The 21958-nt window shown below is 38.7% G+C and overlaps 1 protein-coding gene across 6 annotated transcripts in view; it reads right to left on the reverse strand.

Annotated features, from left to right (window-relative positions):
* The window catches only part of CNOT1 (CCR4-NOT transcription complex subunit 1), a 102440-nt gene that overhangs the window by 51026 nt on the left and 29456 nt on the right, over positions 1-21958 (reverse strand). For all 6 annotated transcript variants that reach the window (XM_030848050.2, XM_030848047.2, XM_030848051.2 and 3 more), the window contains exons 3-11: positions 9511-9618; positions 8839-8937; positions 8414-8482; positions 8271-8325; positions 7564-7767; positions 6460-6628; positions 4507-4633; positions 4248-4358; positions 260-430 (exon numbers count right to left, since the gene is read on the reverse strand). In XM_030848050.2, coding sequence (XP_030703910.1) covers positions 260-430; positions 4248-4358; positions 4507-4633; positions 6460-6628; positions 7564-7767; positions 8271-8325; positions 8414-8482; positions 8839-8937; positions 9511-9618 — 1113 coding nt within the window. The remainder of the gene's footprint in view (positions 1-259; positions 431-4247; positions 4359-4506; positions 4634-6459; positions 6629-7563; positions 7768-8270; positions 8326-8413; positions 8483-8838; positions 8938-9510; positions 9619-21958) is intronic.

The raw sequence follows: 21958 nt of genomic DNA on the forward strand, positions 1-21958 counted from the left end.
ACAAATGAAAGGTGCATGGTGAGGTGACCCTGGAGACAAACATCATTAAACTATTGGGAAAACAGTTTGATTGCTACACTTCAGCTGAGTCTGACTGGTACTAAACTATAATAATGTTCCTTCAAAATTTATCAGTCTCTGCTTTTCTGAGCAATGCCAAACAAATTCTACATTAAAAGAATATTTTAATCAATGGATAGACGGCACTATCTAAGCCATGATTCTTTGCCTCTTCTATAGCTAAACATCATTCACTTACCTGGCCTTCTGCATGTTTCCAAGGTCTGTATATGAGGTCTACAGGGAACACTTCCATACCCAGACCCCTCTGAATGCCATACACTACATTATGAAGTCCTTTACTGTCACGAATTTGAAATCCAGGATGGTCCAGTTCGTAAGTTACTTCCTTGAAATTCAAACTTGGGTTCTAAAAAAGAAAAGCATTTCAAAGTTTAATGAAAAGGGACTTCCCTGGTGATGCAGTGGTTAAGAACCCGCCTGCCAATGCAGGTGACACAGGTTCGATCTCTGGTCCAGGAAGATCCCACATGCTGTGGAGCAACTAAGCCCATACACCACAATTACTGAGCCCACGTGCAGCAACTACTGAAGCCTGCGCGGCTAGAGCCTGTGCTCCGCAACAAGAGAAGCCACCGTGAACGAGAAGCCCGCGCACCACAACAAAGAGTAGCCCCCACTCTCTGAAACTAGAGAAAGCCCACGCACAGCAACGAAGAACCAACGTAGCCAAAAAAAAGTTTAATGAACAAAAGTGTTTGATTGCTTTATCCAAAGAGCCATATTAAATCTGAAGTTCAATCAAGATGGTCTAATTATAGACTCAAAGTCATCTAAATCTTTCTGGCATTTCCAAAGAGACTTGGAAAGGTAAATTCTTAATATTCAAAATAAACTGGCTCTACCAGCAAGCTACTCCAAGTTACCTTTCAGTTCACAACATACTCGTGAATACGTGAGTACATAAAGGGGAAATCTCTTCCCCTACTTTAGTCCAACGAACACTCCCATCCCAATATGGCAAACAGATAACACTTCACTTAGTGCCTCATCTTTATAGTAAGATTCCACTACCTTGGAACAAAGCTGCAAAGATAAATCAATTATCCCAAATATCAATCTTAATTAACAAGGACTTCCCAGGTGGTGCAGTGGTTAAGAATCCTCCGGCCAATGCAGGGGACATGGGGGTTTGATCCCTGGTCCGGGGATCCCACATGCCGCGGAGCAACTAAGCCCGTGCGCCACAACTACTGAGCCTGTGCTCTAGAGCCCACGAGCCACAACTACTGAGCCCACGTGCCACAACTACTGAAGCTCGCGCCTAGAGCCTGTGCTCCACAACAAGAGAAGACACCGCAATGAGAAGCCCGTGCACCGCAATGAAGAGTAGCCCCTGCTTGCCGCAACTAGAGAAAGCCCGTGCGCAGCAATGAAGACCCAATGCAGCCAAAAATAAATAAATAAATTTATTTTTTTAAAAAAATCTTAATTAACTAAAGATCTCCCCTAAAAGCATCCCAATGTATGCATCAGGAAAAGTGGTCTAGATTCTTTATGTCAAAATGACTAAAAATTCCATTCAAAAATGTTTTATGAAAAGGTATTCATAAAAGCAGTATGAGATTCCTTAAAGAAACACAAAGCAAAGGAAACACATTTAGAGAAGATAATTTACCAAACACTCTGCACCAAGCAATAAGAATATTTTGTGCTTGGGACTTCCCGGGCGGTCCAGTGGTTAAGACCCTGTGCTCCCGATGCCGGGGGCACAAGTTCGATCCCTGGTCGGGGAACTAAAACCCCGCATGCTGCACAGCGTGGCCAAAAAGAAAAGGGGGAAAGAAAAAACAGAAGAATATTTTGTGCTTGAAAGAAGAAAAGGCTGCGCACACTTCATAATTAAATCTCCAACCAAAGCGTTATGTCCAGTTTAGTTTTGCTCTAAGGTGACACCTTTCAATCCATAAAGACTTTAATGCTTGCTTTGTATATGGTACAAAGAATAAACGTCAGTTGGGGTATTCACTCTAAGACAACAATGGCATTCAGAGGTAACATTTTTTTCTTTCTAAAATTTGTTTCAAGGATTGGCTGTGACAGAATAAAACCATAAATATACTATTAAACAGCATTATCCTAGAGAGAGTTAAGTTTGGTAAATCCACAGGCGTGCCCCTATGGTTTCCTCCTCCCATCCTTGGAAGTAAATCAGAAAAATTATTAACCCAATGTGTATCTGAAATTGTCCTCTGTTCCCTTTCTACAAAAAATTGTACAGAAACTCAAATATACGAGAAAAAGGAAGAAGAAAAGAGATTACTAATTCAACTATTCAAATCCACAGTGAAGGCGTTCAATTTATAGCCTTTGCACTCTCTGAAATCAAAACATAGGTTCAGATAACATGGAAAACTGTCCTTGTCTGCAATTTTTTTAAAAAAGAGTTTTTCAATAGTGCAATAAAGTACAAAGATGAAACTGAGGGAAAAGCATGTTTTCGTATTTGCAAGACAACCACACGTTAAAAACAAATCAGTAGGGCTTCCCTGGTGGCGCAGTGGTTGACAGTCCACCTGCCGATGCAGGGGACACAGGTTCGCGCCCCGGTCCGGGAAGATCCCACGTGCCGCGGAGTGGCTGGGCCCGTGAGCCATGGCCACTGAGCCTGCGCGTCCAGAGCCTGTGTTCTGCAACGGGAGAGGCCACAACAGTGAGAGGCCCACGTACCGCAAAAAAAGAAAAAAGAGTCCGCCTGCCAATGCAGGGGACACGGGTTTGAGCCCTGGTCCGGGAAGATCCCACATGCCACAGAGCAACTAAGCCCATGCGCCACAACTACTGAAGCCCGCACGCCTAGAGTTCGTGCTCTGCAACAAGAGAAGCCACAGCAGTGCGAAGCCTGTGCACCGCAACGAAGAGTAGCCCCTGCTTGCTGCAACTAGAGAAAGCCCGTGCGAAGCAACGAAGACAAAAATAAATTACTTTTTTAAAAATTAAAAAAGAAAAAAACCAAACCAATTAGTAACTGGTTATCCTTAAGTGCTAAAACTGTGGTTTTATTTTGCTTTTCTTCCTTTTCACTCTCTAAGTTTTCTGCCATGATCACGTGTTATTTTTTCCCCTCCTCTATTACTAAAGAGTAGGTCTGAACACCATAAACCCATCTACTATTAAGAAAAATAAAAAGAAAACCCACTGATGCTGTTAGTAATAAGGTCACACAGAGAACAGTATGATTCCCTGTTACTCAATTTTACTTACAAGTTACAAATGTAGGCAACTAAAAATGAGAAATAGGATAGACAAATGACCTGACACCTTATCAAGAATGTTAGGGAAGTATTTATTTGTAGTCTTTAGTGTTACATTTTGTTCCTTGACATTTTATGAACAAGACTGAAAACATTACATCTTGATCTTGACTCCACTGTTCTCTCACTGACTAAATTTCATCACTCCCTTTTAATAACTAGAAGTTTCACTTTTTTATATTTTATTTTAACAGTTCAATATTTTAGGAGAGGTACGTTGTTTATTTGGGTACCAATTATTTAGTCTATGGATATTTCAGAAGTGGAAGTAGTAAGGTAAGTATGGCTTTTTTTATCCCTATAATAATATCCCATAAAGAAGGTTGGCAGGGTTTTTGTTGCACCTTCCAGAAAAATTTCAGAAGACTTTCTTTCTCCTCAGTAATTCCTCATACAATCATTACTTTGTAACATATTCATCCTCCCCAAAAAACCACACACTAACAACCTACCAAACCACCTCAGCAGTGCTACTCAGAATTGCATAGCAACAATTCATTATGAACAAAGCTAGAGTTTGATTGCATACTATTTCCAGTACATAATTATCTCGGACCCTTCATTACTTTTTTTTTTTTTTTTTCCGGTACGCAGGCCTGTCACTGTTGTGGCCTCTCCCGCTGCGGAGCACAGGCTCCGGACGCGCAGGCTCAGTGGCCATGGCTCACAGGCCCAGCCGCTCCGCGGCATGTGGGATCTTCCCGGACCGGGGCACGAACCCGTGTCCCCTGCATCGGCAGGCGGACTCTCAACCACTGCGCCACCAGGGAAGCCTGCTTCATTACTTTTGAAGTCAGAAATTATAAAACACTGCAGTTCTCATTCAGCTAGGCATTTTATTCATTAAAATTTTCTTTCTTTGGGCTATATCATACTAACATCATAAATATATAACATTACATGTGTACTCACCAGTTCTTTGAGAACATCAATCAAGACTTCTACATTCCACGTGTGTGCCTGTGCTCCATCACTTTTATCTTTTCCATCACTCCAGATCCCACTGCCAGGAGCAGAGATACTCTGTAGAATTAAAATCTGAATTAAACAAAGCCAACTACTCAATGTGTTCAGCTCTGGTTGGTAGAACAATCATACTGTAATTTAATAAATAAAATAAAGAGGGCAGGACATTAATTCACTTTGTAAAATAGTTTATTTCCACACCTACCTGTAATGGAATTCCATCTGTTAATCCTGAATGAGTTCGAGCCATCATTCCCAAAACCCTTGCAACCTGGGCAGCTGTGACCTCCCGAACACCAAACTGCATGATTATATTGCGACATTCTTCAATACTGAAACAGAAATTTAACTTCAAAAAATGGTACCCTCACTCTTGCACTGCTGGTGGGAATGTGAATTGGTTCAGCCACTATGGAGAACAGTATGGAGGTTCCCTAAAAAACTACAAATAGAACTACCATATGACCCAGCAATCCCACTACTGGGCATATACCCTGAGAAAACCGAAATTCAAAAAGAGTCATGTACCAAAATGTTCATTGCAGCTCTATTTACAATAGCCCGGAGATGGAAACAACCTAAGTGCCCATCATCGGATGAATGGATAAAGAAGATGTGGCACATATATACAATGGAATATTACTCAGCCATAAAAAGAAACGAAATTGAGCTATTTGTAATGAGGTGGATAGACCTAGAGTCTGTCATACAGAGTGAACTAAGTCAGAAAGAAAAAGACAAATACCGTATGCTAACACATATATACGGAATTTAAGAAAAAAAAAATGTCATGAAGAACCTAGGGGTAAGGCAGGAATAAAGACGCAGACCTCCTAGAGAACGGACTTGAGGTTATGGGGGGGGGGAGGGTGAGCTTTGACAGGGCGAGAGAGAGTCATGGACATATACACACTAACAAACGTAGTAAGGTAGATAGCTAGTGGGAAGCAGCCACATGGCACAGGGATATTGGCTCGGTGCTTTGTGACAGCCTGGAGGGGTGGGATAGGGAGGGTGGGAGGGAGGGAGACGCAAGAGGGAAGACATATGGGAACATAAGTTTATGTATGACTGATTCACTTTGTTATAAAGCAGAAACTAACACACCATTGTAAAGCAATTATACCCCAATAAAGATGTTAAAAAAAAAATGGTACCCTCAATACCAAGGTTAAGAAACACTCATATAAAACACTCATATAAAACGAGTGAAGTCGCTAGAGTTTTACTAACATAGAGAGTAATAAGCTTCATTTCTTGTTACTTTCACATAGCTAGGAGTGTAAAATCCACCTACTTAAGGAAACAGAAAACGTTTAAAATACCGATGGAAGAAGGAAATATGAGTTAACAGTAGTATCTACAAAGAGACATAAAATTATGTCAATATTCGGTATAAATCAAGTTATTCTTTAAAATACTGGTAACTCAAGAGTTATTCTGATATGTACAAAGTCCTGAAAATGTATTTTAACTTTTTCACTTTGCATCAACAAAAGTTTTATGCCAGGCACATTTATACACACACGAGAAATACACTTTCAAACATAAGCGGAAATGTGGTTTGTATGAGTTTTAAAAACATTAAATGTTACACTTAAAGTCAAAGCAAAGCACATTAATGCCCTTAATAACATATTCTCAGAAAAATATTAACAATCCACTATATCACAGTCCTATGTGCTACCATTAGGGTGGAACAATTTCCTTTTATGCCCCTGGCAGGTGAGGAAAATAAGTGAGAGGCAGGGTATGAAAAAGGCAGAAAAGGAAGACTGTAGAAATCAAGGTACAGCAAGGAAATTGAGGGTGCGGGCAGGGAAGAGCATATTAGACATGATGGATGGGAAATGATGCAAGTTCCATGAACACTTGCCTCAATGCCCTCCCTCTCAAAAGCTAAAACTGCCTACCATGGCGACTAGGCTAGGAACCTCTGATCCTTAAATTTGAGAAACTAGGGAGGATGGAGAGATGGAAATTTAGCCATGAGAACATTTATAGCTGCCACCAAAACTAATATGTGGAAGATTAAATTTAGAAGCAAAATTCTTGAGGCAAAGATAATACATTAAGGAATCTTTAGGAACTTGCTTTAAAGAATTACATTGTGCTTTTCACAAGAGTAATCAGAAGTTTAAAATGTCTGACTACCAACCTTGCACAAAAGCCATAGCCCACTTCTTGCATGAAGTCAGCCAAAGAGCTCTCCATCATGGTTTTAGCTACCCCTCCAGAATCAGGCAGGATTCTGTCCATTAGGATGTCCCGTTTTTCAGGGTATAAAAGTGGTGCAAGCACCACGGGACAGCGTTCCTGGGGAAAATCTGAAGAAGGAAAAAGATAATTATAACTGCTATATTGATTAATAACAAACTATCCTCTTTTACTCTTTAAAAGCCTCTCAAACCTGAGTTTTCACAAGTCCATATTCAAACCAAAGTTATTCAGTTTTTCCAATCCAGCTAGCCTAGCCCAAGTTATGACTTCAACCCCAATTCTAAAATTTGAATGTTCTTATGTCACAAAAAATGGTCATAAGTATATTTTTAGTTTTTTTATTAGGATCCCATTATCTATTGCACCCTAAATATTACTTTAAAATTTCATAAAAGGGCTATCAATTCCCATGCAAGGAAGACATCAGAAATAATTGGTACATCAGTCTCTCTCTATTTCACTGACAAGTGGAAAACGTCCTATTACTGAGAAAGTTAATGAAGTTTAAATTAAACTATATCAATGTTAAGAAGTAAACAATAATAAGAGTGAAACTGGATAGTGGTTAGTCCACTATAAAAGATTTGTTTTAAACACTATCTCTAAAAAAAGGATCAGAGGAAGGAGGATGGCAACAACAGAACCAGGAGTTATCTTAGCATAACAATGCCAACAGCCAAGAGGTAAAGTGGATATATGATTGACAGTGATTGACATTTTAAACTAAAGAGAGCATGTCACAAATACTGTAGTCTCTGTCTCCCTAAAAGGGAAAAATCTGACCACGTGGAAATATACCAAGTCTGAAATGAGATTGTACTTAGATAACAATATTGCTGGTAAGTGCTCTTCATTTTATACCTTGTCTATAATGAGGCTTTTATCATTTTCATATTTTAAATTATAAAATACTCTCTTCCTTGAAAGATTACGAAGTTAACAGAAAAGTAAATCACTGCCTTCATTTGTATTCTACAATCCTTTGTAATGTGTGTTCATCCAAAGAAATCATCTTTTGTAGGCTACAGACACTCCTTTTTACCTCTGCGCAGCGTCTTAAGAAAAGCGTCTATCTGTTCCTGTCCAACTCCAAAGGCTCCCTTCTGCCCAAAGAGGAGATGGGAGAGGAGGAGGTGTAGGACTTCTATTGCTATATCCTGGAAGCCACCTTCTTGATTTCCACTGACGTCTGCGTCAATGTAAGAACGCAGAAGATCTGGAAGCTTCTGTTTGATAAACTGGGCAGCTAGAAATGAGATAAATAAAAAACCACAAGTTATTTTTGCACCACGATGGGTAAGAAGTCACATATCATCAAAATACAGGTGATCATCATTCTCACTCACCAACTCACCCTTCACCCTCTAATGTTTTTACAGCTCTAGCTGGTAGGCATAAAAATAAAAGACCAGTTACCAGGGACTTGGCGGTGGGGGGCAGGGGCAGGAGGAGGAGAGGGAATGGAGAATTTTTGGATGGGTACAGAGTTTCAGTTTTGCAAGACAAAGAAGTTCCAGACATCCATTATACAACAATGTGAATATAGTTAACACTACTGAATTATACACTTGAAAATGGTTACGAAGGTAAATTTTATGTTTTTACCATACGTACATATACATACATACATAAAAGAGACCAAAAGAAAATAATCTTACTCTCTAAACTATGGAGGCTCAAGACTCAGAAGCCCACGGGTTTTAAAGACTCTAACTTCACTATAGGATCTTTAGGGAAAAGGAAACTTACCAAAACCTCTGAGATCTGAGCTGGAAGAATTCAAGAGGGCAAGGCCAAAAATTACCTGAAACAAGAAGGGTTAGATTGACCAAAGAGTCAAATAGTTGTTTTATTTCTAATTTTGCCTACATCTCTTTTCTTAAATCACTTACCTCTTGTACTTTGCTTAACTTGAGAACTTTACTCAGCTGGGCAAATAAGTGGGGTGCAGGCTTTAAACTCTGAAACAAACCAAACTTTATTTTAAAATAAGAACATACAATTTTCAAAAAGTTTATAAAAGCATCTGTTTACCCAATTATGGTGCTACATAGGAGTGACAATTCTGTAGTGCTGCTACCAACAGCTGTGAAACTGTGTTCTGACAAGCTTAAGCCTTCACATGATCTGGTTTTATTAAGATTCTAATTATTATCAAACCACCTTGACTTTGTTAGAAAGCTACAAAAACTCCAAAGAAAGTATCTGAAATTTTTATTTACAATATGATATTATGAGGCCAAGGATTAAGGCCTTTTTAGAAAACCTAATAAAAGATCACATTCTTAGGACCACTAAAGATAAAAGGAATACCAACCTTCTGATAGTGCAATGGATTATCAATGGCATAGGACAGCGTGGAGATAAAATTTGGCTTCGTAATCAGTGACGCACACTCCTGAATCAGAAACTGAGTCTTTAAAAATAACAAATGAATTTTCATTAGCACTAACAGTCATCTTCTTGCACAAATAGAAGCAGCATTGCTCAGAACATTAAAGGGTAATCTGATACTGTACACTGTTTCTACATCAGCTCTTTAAAAATCCTATTGAAACTACCAAAGTCTATTAGCAACAGGTGTTAAACCAAAACCTCTACAGAAGAAAGTCCACTGACAAGATAACTATAAGGAGTAATATCATGACAAACTGTTCCCAGATTGAGAATCAAACCATAGAAACTCAAACTAGGTGAAGAGATCCTCTCTCTGCCTTACTTACTTGTCAAGCTGGACTTCCCCACAGTCCTGCTTCCTTCAGGCAGGTCTGATTCCCAGCTCTCTAAACCTGAACTAAGTAGCTGTAATGGTCTGCAGTCAGGCAGGAGAAGAGAAGGACAAGAAAAGGAAAAGTCCCACTGCCTTTTAGCCATTCAGCTAAGATTATTTTTGGATCCTTTATGTGTCTGCTACACAGCTATGCCCAAAATGCAATTCATGGAACAATTAGATCTAAGTGAATATATATACTATGTAAGCCCCAAATACCTGATGAAAATCTTTGCCACTGCTTTTACCATCGCCACTGAAATCCACATGCGAAAATAGGCAGCGTAATAAATGCCTGTCTGCCTCAGGACCGTGCCGATTCACAATCTAAAAAGACCAAAAATATGAGTTTGCTGAGAGTGACTTTTCTTTTTTAAAAAAAATTCATCTCTAGGACAACATCTCAAATTACATTAATTGTTCATTTTGGAACAAGAGTTCTAGGAATTATTGAGATGGAGGTGCCAACATTTTATAATTAAATATTTTTTAAAGTGTTTCCTACAGGCACTAGCAGGAAAGAGAGAAGAAGAAAAACTACCAGTAATTAGCCCCATGTAACAGTGTGCTCTGACCAACCTCTACACCAAAAACACCAAACAACAGCACAAATGACATGTTTAAGTTGTAAGGCGACAATTTTATAACTGGACTCATGAGAGCATCACTTTTCTATCCATTGTTGTTTTTAACCCCTAAAAAGTATAACCTGAAATCTAACATAACTGTGACTCTCTGTAATAGCCTATAGGGCAAGGCCCTAAAGGAACTGGTCTGATATCAGTACTGGCCCTGAGCTTCTTGCTGTTCCTCAAATTTACCAATGTTTGTACTTGCTATTCCCTCTAACTAGAAAACTCTAGATATCTACATGCGGTTTGTTCTCTCACTTCCTTTAGGTTTCTGCTCTAAAGCCACCTCATCAGTCAGAGGTTTCCTAACTACCATCCCTAAAATAGCAACATGAACTGCCCCACCATCACCGCTCATCCTGCTTTACTTTTCTCCACAGTACTTAGCACCACCCGATAATTTCTGTTTATTGTCTATGTCTCACTCGACTGTAAGTTGCATGAGAAAAGGGAATTTATGTAGTTGTGTTCACTTCACATTTAGGTCAGGAAAAGAGCTTATTTAGCACAATGTATGTGCAGAGTAATCATTTGCTTATTAAATGCCACATTAAAATTTTATAATAGTAAATATTTAACTACCTACTTTGGCCTAAAAATGTGACTGGGCTTCCTTGGTTTAATCTTTAACAACTCTGCCAAAAATTACTCCCGTTTTATAGATGAGAAAGTGGACACTTCAAACAAACTCCATGAGCCTAAAATCCAATAGTCTATGAGTTAGGAGTCTGGTATTCATAGTCCAACTCCAAAGTCTATACTCTTTCTACTGTATCATAATTATGTCACAGCCAGCTAAGTTAACTTATTTCAGTTTCAGTTTTCCCCATCCAGAACATGTGAGAGTTAAGTAAGACCAAGCTTTACACTGCCTCAGACATCTTAAAGTTAAAATCTATATAATCATAGGTTATTTTTTCCTATCCCCTGGAACCCTGAAGACATTATCTTAAAGAGCCAATTCAAATTAATTAAGAAGAATTACCTATGCTCCAACCAACCAGACCTCTCCCTTGAAAGAACAAGAATAACTGGCTTAACAAACATTTGTTGAGTACATGCTAGATACCATTCAAGGTATAGCAAATATAACAGCAGAGGAGACCAATGTGTTCCACAGCTCTCATGAAGTAGAAAAGTACAGGCAAACAATTTCTGATAATATTAACTCATGAAGAAAACAGGGTTATATGATATTGACAGGACGGTGGGGGGGGTATACCTCAGAGAGGCCATCCCTAAAGATGTAACATGTAAACTGAGACTTAAAATATTTAGGCGACAACCAAAGATACAATGAAGGAAGAGCATTTGAGACAGAAGGTAAACAATACATAAAGGATTTTAGTAACAGAAAAAAGGCCAGCAGGAGTCAGGGAACCAGATCATGGTTAATTAGCGTACTGACTTAATTGGTACTTTTTTTTTTTAAAGAAGATGTTGGGGGTAGGAGTTTATTAATTTATTTATTTATTTTTGCTGTGTTGAGTCTTCGTTTCTGTGCGAGGGCTTTCTCTAGTTGTGGCAAGCGGGGGCCACTCGTCATCACGGTGCACGGGCCTCTCACTATCGCAGCCTCTCTTTTTGCGGAGCACAGGCTCCAGACGTGCAAGCTCAGTAGTTGTGGCTCACGGGCCTAGTTGCTCTGCAGCATGTGGGATCCTCCCAGACCAGGGCTCGAACCCGTGTCCCCTGCATTAGCAGGCAGATTCTCAACCACTGCGCCACCAGGGAAGCCCTTAACTGGTACTCTTACACCAACCTAAAAGATGGAAAGACAGGGCTTTCCTGGTGGCGCAGTGTTTGAGAGTCCGCCTGCCAATGCAGGGGACACGAGTTCATGCCCCGGTCCGGGAAGATCCCACATGCCACAGAGCGGCTGGGCCCGAGCCATGGCCGCTGAGACTGCGCTCCGCAACGGGAGAGGCCACAGCAGTGAGAGGCCCACGTACCACAAAAAAAAAAAAAAAAAAAAAAAAAAGGAAAGACATTCCAAGAGACTGTCAATGGCCACTGAAACCCCAGAAATTTTTGTTTTAATTAGGATCACCGAATTTAATGAATATCCCTTATCCTTAGCATTTATTTCTGTAACATTTTATAATTTTAAAATTGCTTTTACAACAACTCAATCTTCACAACAACCCTAAGAAGTATATACATATAATACATACAATACACCATGTTATTACAGACAAGGTTTGTTTTGTTTTCTTTTTTTAATCAAGATTGCAAAGACTAAAGACAAATGTCATATAATTTTCTGGATAAGTGGTAGAATCAGAAAGTGTGTTTTATGGCTGCTAAGTGAATGAAATAGTCCTCCTGTGATACCATGCTACCCTTCTCTAGGAGCAACTGTTTTCTTTTAAAACTAAAGTGGTATTTTAAAAACATGATCTTGGGTTGCAAAGATGCTGAAATAAGATTTCATTGATCCCATAAGATTAAGCCTTATACATTTTCCCTTAGGTTCAAACCATTACACCCACTGGGCAGGGGAGACTAGCAAAATCAACAACCTTTTAGTGAAGTTAACTACACCTTACAATTTGATAGCAAAATCTTTGGCTATTAAAAATAAAGTAACTTTATCAAAGGCATTCATTCTACAATACTTTTGTAATAATCTGATTTGTGGCTAGAGTAACATATTCTCATCTAAGAGTCACATATTAAGAGGAACACTAAAAAATAGTGCATCCACGATGGATGGTAGAGATTCAGAAAATCATGCAGAATGGTTGGGGAAATGGGGCACTATTTGGCCTAGAGAGCACACATAAGGGAAGAATAAAGACTTAATTATGTGAAGGGTACTTGAATATTAAATCCTCACAAAAAGAGTCCCAAACAGTTTATTTTAGCTTGTTATAAAGATACTCCTAATAAGGTTGTCCACAAATGGTAATGAGTAAATGAAGTAGTCAACTAACTTCCACAGTCAGAAACATCAAAAATCCCTACCTCTATTAATACTTTAAAAGTCATTCTTTGGGTAGAATACTGATAAAGCAGCAATTATCTGAGGAATTGTAATATCAACCCCAGCTCCTAAAACAGCTTAGAAAAAAACCCACATTGGGACTTCCCTGGTGGTGCAGTAGTTAAGACTTGGCTTCCAGTTCAGGCGGCACGGGTTCAATCCCTGGTTGGGGAACTAAGATCCTGGTGCAGCCAAAAAACCCCCGAACAAACAGGAGAAAACAAACCACATCTATAGAGATTTTCACATAAAAACAAGATTTATATAAAGAAAACTACTAAATCTAGCCTAACAGATGACCTCAGAGGCCCAAGATTCTATATAATTACAAAGTACCAGATTTTTAAAACTTAAATTGAAGACAGTAACTCACTACATTACAATGATTATAGGAATTGGAATAATTGGATTGTACGTAAACATACATATACTCCACCACACAAATAATGTAGGATCTTCATATTTCTTAAACTTGTTATACATATTCTAACCATTAAAAATAGTCATTCCAGGGCTTCCCTGTTGGCGCAGTGGTTGAGAGTCCGCCTGCCGATGCAGGGGACACGGGTTCGTGCCCTGGTCCGGGAAGATCCCACATGCCGCGGAGCGGCTGGGCCCATGAGCCATGGCTGCTGAGCCTGTGCGTCCGGAGCTCCGCAACGGGAGAGGCCACAACAGTGAGAGGCCCGCGTACAGCAAAAAAAAAAGGCATTCCAGGTTTTTACTGTATTATCTGTATGAATGCTTTGGGTTACTTTATAAAAAATAGTGTACCTATTCAAAACAGTTTAACATACTGAAAAGACCATGAAAAATTTTTGCAGTAAACATAAAGGGTTACTTTTAACACAAAAGGCACAGAACTGTCAAACTCCTAAGTAAAAGATGGTGGAACTAAGAGCCCTTTTTTCCTATTCTAGCCTCTCATATATTATTTTTCTTCTAGCCTCTCATATGAAAAAACAAAAATCCATTTTCAACAAAACATTCACATAAGAAGTGGTCCAGAGAGATATGTCAGATAGCTTATTCTCAGTACCTCAAATGACGGGCTAAATGCAGCTTTCTATTTGGGACTGATAAATCCAGAAATAAAAATGTTTAGGACTGATGAATGTCCCAAAACACACATAGTTATCCTTTGTTCAAGTGATGAATCTGGAGCACAGATGAGCCATGAAAGAAGACTGTCCATTTAGAGACCCAGATCTATATATGGAAATTAGAAAATGGCAAAGGAGACAGAGCTGAGGGAACCAAGCTCAAGATGCTACTTTTAATGTCTGTAAGCAAACCATCGAGTTAAAGGAGAATCCTGGAGAAGCAGAATAACAAAGAAGAAGAGGTAACAATTACCAAACCTGGATACAGAACATGGCAGACTACCCCAACACACTTCCCCACCCTCAAGCATCCCCAAGATGGTTTATATGTGAGTAAATAATGTGTTGATTCAAAGACAAGCAAAAATTCAAAGACTCAGCCTGGAACCTATTTGAAGAAACTGTAAAACAGAGCAAAGCAACAAACAAGACAGGTGAAGAACATACTTTCAAAAGACTTACCCCCCACCCAGAAAAAAAAAATTTTTTAATTTAAAAGAAACAAAAGACTTACACAAACAAACAGAAGAGTTCAGACAAATAGTATTCCATATCCTTGAAGAGATTATAGGAGCTGTTTTTGTTTTTTAAAAGAAAAGTCCTCAAAAAGGTAAAACAAAACATTAGGTTCAAGTACAACATAACAGAAGGAAATGAAAGCAAACTTTTGGCACTTAAGAAAGCAAAACTCTTACAGAAAAGATAACTTAATAATCAATATATAATATCTCAATCCACAAGAAATGAAAAGAAAAACATTCAAAGAAAACAACAAAAATATCCCTGAAATAAACATTTGAGTTGGAAGAATGAAAGGTATACCATAGCACAAGAAAGGCTGATGCAGAATAATCAATACTACAGCATACACTCGAAGTTAATAAACTCTAATGAAAAGGAAATTCAGGGACTTCCCTGGTGGCGCAGTGGTTAAGAATCCGCCTGCCAATGCAGGGGACACAGGTTCGAGCCCTGGTCCAGGAAGATCGCACATGCCACGGAGCAACTAAGCCCATGCGCCACAACTACTGAAGCTCGCGCGCCTAGAGCCTGTGCTCCACAACAAGAGAAGCCATCGCAATGAAAACCCTGTGCACCGTAATGAAGAGTAGCCTCCACTCTCCACAACTAGAGAAAGCCCGTGCGCAGCAACAAAGACCCAACACAGCCAAATAAATAATTCTCTTTTTTTAAAAAAAGGAAATTCATAGGGATATTGAGGTTAGGAATAGATGCTGGCAGGAAAAGTTAGTCACCTAAAATGCATGAGGGAGGAGAGAGACAAAGGAAGATAGGCAGCTTTTGGTAACTGATGCTGTTGAAAGAATAATGGGGAACAATATTTGCAAAACTAGGGGGAATATATATATCTACTGATAACTGGACTTCCAATAAAAACAAGAAAGATATTCTCAAGCATGAAAGAACTCAGGTAACGGCACCTGAGTTCCAAATGAAACAAATCTTCTGACAATGATCTATGGTCAAAAAAATGTATGAAAATAAAAGATATTTTCAGGAATATAAAAACTGCAGTAAAAGAACAGGCTGCAAGTACTCAATCCATTTCAATATATAATACATTTTTAACAAGACTAAGCAACTCTTTAAAAAAATTTTTTTAAACTGAAGTATAGTTAATTTACAATGTTGTGTTAGTTTCAAGTGTACAGCAAAGTGATTCAGTTACATATGTTTATCTTTTTCAGATTCTTTTTTATTATAGGTTATCATAAGATATTGAGTATAGTTCCCTGTGCTATACAGGTCCTTGTTATTTACCTATTTTATATAATAGTAGGGTGTATTTATTAATCCCGAACTCCTAATTTATCTCCCCCTTCCCTCCACTATCCCCTTTGGTAACCGTGAGTTTGTTTTCGATCTCTGTGAATCTCTTTCTGTTTCGTAAATTAGTTCATTTGTATCATTTTTGTAGATTCCACAAATAAGTGATTTCATATATTTGTCTTTCTCTTATTAATATATCTCTAAGTCCATCCATGTTCCTGCAAATGTCATTTTTTCATTCTTTCATTCTTTTTTATGGCTAATATTCCACTGTGTGTACACACACACACACACACACACACACACACACACACACACACACACATCTTCTTTATCCATTCATCTCTCAATGGACATTTAGGTTGCTTCCATGTATTGGGTATTGTAATAGTGCTGCTATGAACACTGGGCGTGCATGTATCTTTTCTAATTAAGAGTTTTCTGCCAATATATGCCCTGGAGTGGGATTGCAGGATCATATGGTAACTCTATTTTTAGCTTTTCAAGTAACCTCCATAGTGTTCTCCATAGTGGCTGCACCAATTTACATTCCCACCAGCAGTGTAGGAGGGTTCCTTTTTCTCCACACCCTCTCCAGCATTTAGTATTTGTAGACTTATTTTTAATAATGGCCATTCTGACTGGTGTGAGGTGATACCTCATTGCATAAACTACTCTTTTAATAAAAGTCATTTTATAGATTTGACTTGGGAAATAAACGTTTTACATGGTATCAAGCAAAATTAGATTACTATTAAAAGTACTTTGTAAATATTGAAAATAATATGAAAACAATGAACCCAAACTCCATATCCAGTTGGTGGTGTGGCATAACTATTCCAAGAAGAACCATTTTAAATGACTTTAAAACAGTAACTTGATTTTACATCTCTAGTGAGATATACCTTAAAAGCTCCCCCACCAACCCCACCAAAAAATGGTAAACTACTTTCCATAATCACAGTGCTGTTAAGTAGAGTCACAGATAATCTGAGACTCTTGACTGTGGAGTGTGGAATAAAACAAATGACTTTTCATTACTGAAAACAGGAATTTTCTGCACTGGAAGTAAGGAGAGACAGATTTTAGGTAATGAATTGAAATAAAAATCCCTTGGTCCTGAAATTAAACTGGAAGTATTAGTATGAAATCATGGTGTATTTTCTCCTTAGCTTTGTCCACTGAAAGGCCTAATAATGGCCAACTGAGTATCAGTAAACAATATAAGTGTTGAAATAACTTTCTAGGCCCAAAATGGAGTGTTCCTGCCCTTGGTGTAACATCAGCAAACCAAAACTTAGATAACTCTGGAGCCCCCGTAAATGTTTCGCTTGACCAGAAACACAGTATATTCAGTCAGCCAATTCCCAAACACCAAGCCGATTCTGGGTGCTCTAACCGCTATCTAACCCCTAACAAGGTTGACTATGTGGTCCCAGCCAATCATATATTTTCTATTTGTCTTTTCTTTATTCTTTTTTTTTTGGCCGTGCCAGGCAGCATGTGGAATCTTAGTTTCCTGACCAGGGCTCAAACCCGTGCCCCTTGCGTTGGGAGCATGGAGTTTTAACTACTGGACCACCAGCAAAGTCTCTGTTCTTTATTCTTTACCCTATAAAAGGTTCTTGTCTTCTGCCCATTTTGCAGTTCTCTGAAGTAAGACTGTCCATTTCATGAAATGTTAAATAAAGTTTGTTTGTATAACCTAAATGGTCTTAATCATTTATTTACACAAGAGTCGGTAATCTCTAAATACCATTTCCCAGTAAAATAAAACCAAGACCTCTTAGAGAAATTGCTAATTTTCCAGGTCTGAAGCAAGAAACATACGAGTCTGGAATATTTCAGTTTCCAAGTTTCTGGAATCACAACAAAGACAACAAATAAGAATACAGTCAAAAGGACTCAGAAGCCAACATGAATAAGTTTACACTGGCCAAAGAGGATAATGCATGAATATCAATAATACTTTCAGTGAATTCAAACACATCAAATATGTTAAAAATACATGAGTTCCTAATATTAAAAAACTCATTTATTGGTCATATTTGGAGGATGCTAGGAAACAAGTCATTTTGAAAACCGGCAAATAGAGAGAGAGAATCAAGCCCTTCCTATATAAACTGTACTTCGGGCAACCAGATAGTTACAGTTGGTAAGGGCAAGTTTCCCTTTACAGAACTATTTCAACTAATAAAAAACGTCTAACAACTAGAATGTCACCACTTTCCAATCCCTAACAAATCAATGAATCCAGGCAATGAACAAAGCCTGCTAAAAATAACAAAAATAGAGATGACTAGACATTATGAACCTCCTAATAAAAGTATACACCACCACCTGTAAAACTGTCCTAAGGGAGAAAAAACCTTAATCTGATTAAGCTCCCAAATTTAATTACCAATTTACAGGAAATACAACAGTCAGAAGAACATGTAAAATACCATGCTGGGAATGTAATCAGCAATATTCAGACTGTGGGTAACTACAGGACAACCTGATTTCTTTAACAAAATAACTGCAAGAAAAATAGAGGGAGAGAAAACCCAGATTTTAAAAGAGATTTAGTAAGGGCCAATGCAACAAACAGACTGGGGAAAGGGCTGGGGGGGTGGTTCTAACTCAAGTTAACTTTAAAATTTTTTTTATGAAGCAAACTGAGGAAATGTGAATGTTAACTAGATATTTGATGTTTAAGAATTATTTTGCTGGGGGATGGGGTGTGGGGGAGGATTGGGAGTTTGGGATTAGCAGGTGCAAACTATTATACAGAATGGATAAACAGCAACATCCTCCTGTATAGTACAGGGAACTATATTCAGTGTCCTGTAATAAACCATAATGGAAAAGAATATGAAAAATATACATATGTATAACTGAATCACTCTGCTGTACACCAGAAACACATTGTAAATCAAATATACTTCAATACAATTTTTTTTAAAAGAATTACTGTGCTTTTTTTACAAAAAGATGTGACAGGGCTTCCCTGGCGGCGCAGTGGTTGAGAGTCTGCCTGCTAATGCAGGGGACACGGGTTCGAGCCCTGGTCTGGGAGGATCCCACATGCCGCAGAGCGGCTGGGCCTGTGAGCCACGACTGCTGAGCCTGCGCGTCTGGAGCCTGTGCTCCGCGGCAGGAGAGGCCCGCGCACCGCGATGAAGAGTGGCCCCCCGCTTGCCACAACTAGGGAAAGCCCTCGCACAGAAATGAAGACCCAACACAGCCAAAAGTAAATAAATAAATTTAAAAAAAAAAGATGTAATAACAGTATTGAGGTTAGGTTTATATAAATAGATGAAATTATAACTGGGATCTGCTTTAAAACAACCGAGAACAATGGGTTAGATGAAACAAGATTGGTCATGACTTCAAATGAAGGTAGATGATAGATTCATGGGGGCTATATTATACTACTCGTGTGAGTAGCATAAATAAATTTTACTTACTTAATTTTAATATAAATTTTACTTATTTAATAAATTTTAATTTTTAACTTTTACATATGAAATAAATTTGAAATTTTAATAAAATGTTTTAACATTATATTTACAGAGACTATCATTTAAAGAACAGTATAAAATATTTTTATAAGCTCCTTTTTTTTTTTTTTTTTCCGGTACACGGGCCTCTCACTGTTGTGGCCTCTCCCATTGCGGAGCACAGGCTCCGGACGACGCGCAGGCTCAGCGGCCATGGCTCATGGGCCCACCCGCTCCGCGGCATGTGGGATCTTCCCAGACCGGGGCACGAACCTGTGTCCCCTGCATCGGCAGGCGGACTCTCAACCACTGCGCCACCAGGGAAGCCCTATAAGCTACTTTTAATGCAAAGACAAAAAATACTCAGAAGTGTTAAAAAGCTGAGTAGAAAAACCAGAGTTGATTTTATTTTTTTCTATATTTTACTTACATAATTTCTGTAATAATGACAACAAATATTTTTAAAGAAAAGAACAACTATAGGAGTTACTCTCTAAAGCAGGGGTCCCCAAGCCCTAGGCCTCAAACAAGCAGCCGCACAGCGGGAGGTGAGCGGTGGTGAGCAGTGGGCAAGGAGCAAAGCTTCATCTGCACTCCCCATCGCTCGCATTACAAGCCTGAACCATCACCATCTCCCTCCCGCATCCCCGCCCATTTTTTCCAGGAAACTGATCACTGGTGCTAAAAAGGTTGGGGACGCTGCTCTAAAGAACATCATAAAATCCTGACTGAGGGGGCAAATTAAATTTTAAACTTGTTTTTTCACCTATAAAATGGTAATATTAACTAGCTCATTGTTCATGTTTAGGGAACTCATACATCTAATAAATAAACATTCCTTCTTCCTACTAGTCAGTAGGAGAAATAACAAAGGGAACACAATCCTAGCCAACCTATTAGTCTAAGCCCCAAAAAGTATGGCACTAAAATATATCAGGCATCTAAGAAGTGCAATAAGCCTTTACATATCACCAAAGGAAATCAAGACAGTCAAGAACTAGAACCCTGCTCCCATCCCAGTTCTAAATTCCTAATCATTCTAAAAGTAAAAGAGAGGCGACTATCTGCAAGGGTAGCACTGAGGACACACTTGTCTAAAGAATATCTGTAACACTGAAAACCTCAGCCATAGGCTGAAACCAAGCATTGTAACATTTACCTTCAAAATTAATTACTTACTCATTTATTCCTTCTTTCATTCCAATTGCATTTGAACACTTACTAAATGTTAGGTTTAAGAGACATAAACTAAAGGATAGTCCCACACCATGAGGTCTTGGGAGTAGTCTTGGGATCAAACCAATTAAAATATAGTATTAAATTGACCAGATCACGCAGAGCCTTGCTGGGGTAAATTCAGACAGTGCCACCATATTTCCCACTTCAAGTTAAAGTTCCAGGTGCCCCAGCAATCAGCTCCTTCAGTGTCTGTCTAAGCTGCAATCATACTACCCAAGGGAACAAGCCCTCCTGAGGGAGCCCTCACACAATAACAACAGGGATATGAAGGCCTAGCCATTTGGGCCCCCTATGGGACAACTCTGATACCCATCCCAGAATTCCCCATGGAGTTGATGAAGATTTCCACTGTAGTTCTCCTCCTGTCCAATTCTGTTTCCAACCAGTCCTCCTTCTCCTACAGGTGTTGAAACCTTATAAATAACCTGCATTCCAAAATGTTTCATATCTGCTTCCAAAAGAACAGCAATAGAGGCCCAGCTTAGGAGTATGAGCTTTAAATTGAGTGGGACAGAGACACACAAAAGATTTTAAAGTGGCAAAGAGACTATTAGATATACATTTTAGAAAGGCCACTCTGACAAAAAGTGGAAGATGTTTTAGAGTAGGGGCTGTCAGGGCATCAAACTTGGGACTAGATGACCTTCCAATCCAGAGTCTCTAATTTCCTTCTACTTCTGTCTTCCGTGAACAATTACAAAGAGATTCAACATAGGAATGTTGTGGGTTCCAATCTCACATCTGCCACTTTCAGGCAGAGTACCAGTGGGCAAAAATATTTAATGTCTTTGAACCTTAGTGTAAAATGGAACAATACTACCCACCACCCATCCTGCATGACTGCGACAACAATGTGAGAACTGACATAAAATCACATTAACAATACTGGAACACTGTAAATGCTTGAATGGTTGCTATGACGAGAGAACTGACCGTACACAGAATTACTGAACTGACAGAATGTTTAGCATTTTTCATTCAACACTGTAAGATCAATCCATGTTGTTCCACAAAATAGTCTCACTGCTTCTTAGTATACCTTGTTAATGGACACTCAGTTGTTTCCAACTTTGGGCTATCACAATACATGTTTTTTTGATCAATGTATATATGCATTTCTGTTCGTTACACACAGAGAAACAGAACTGCTGGGTCATAAGTGATATGTTCAACAACTAAAACAGCTTCTGAGATGCTAGTATCAATTTTCTTAATCTGCATGGTTATTAATAGCTATGTTCACTTTAGGAAAATTCATCTGCACACTTACGATTTATGAATTGTTTGGTATATACATTTTAATTCAATAAAAAGTTGATTAGGAGTTACTCAGTTTTCCTCAGTCTCTCCCATGTATACGTTATTAAATCTTTGAAAAAAAAGCTCACACACACACAAAAAGAGTATGTGACACACAGCAGATGTTTAAATAGT

This window comes from Globicephala melas, chromosome 19 (assembly GCF_963455315.2).
Source record: "Globicephala melas chromosome 19, mGloMel1.2, whole genome shotgun sequence".
Taxonomy (NCBI): domain Eukaryota; kingdom Metazoa; phylum Chordata; class Mammalia; order Artiodactyla; family Delphinidae; genus Globicephala; species Globicephala melas.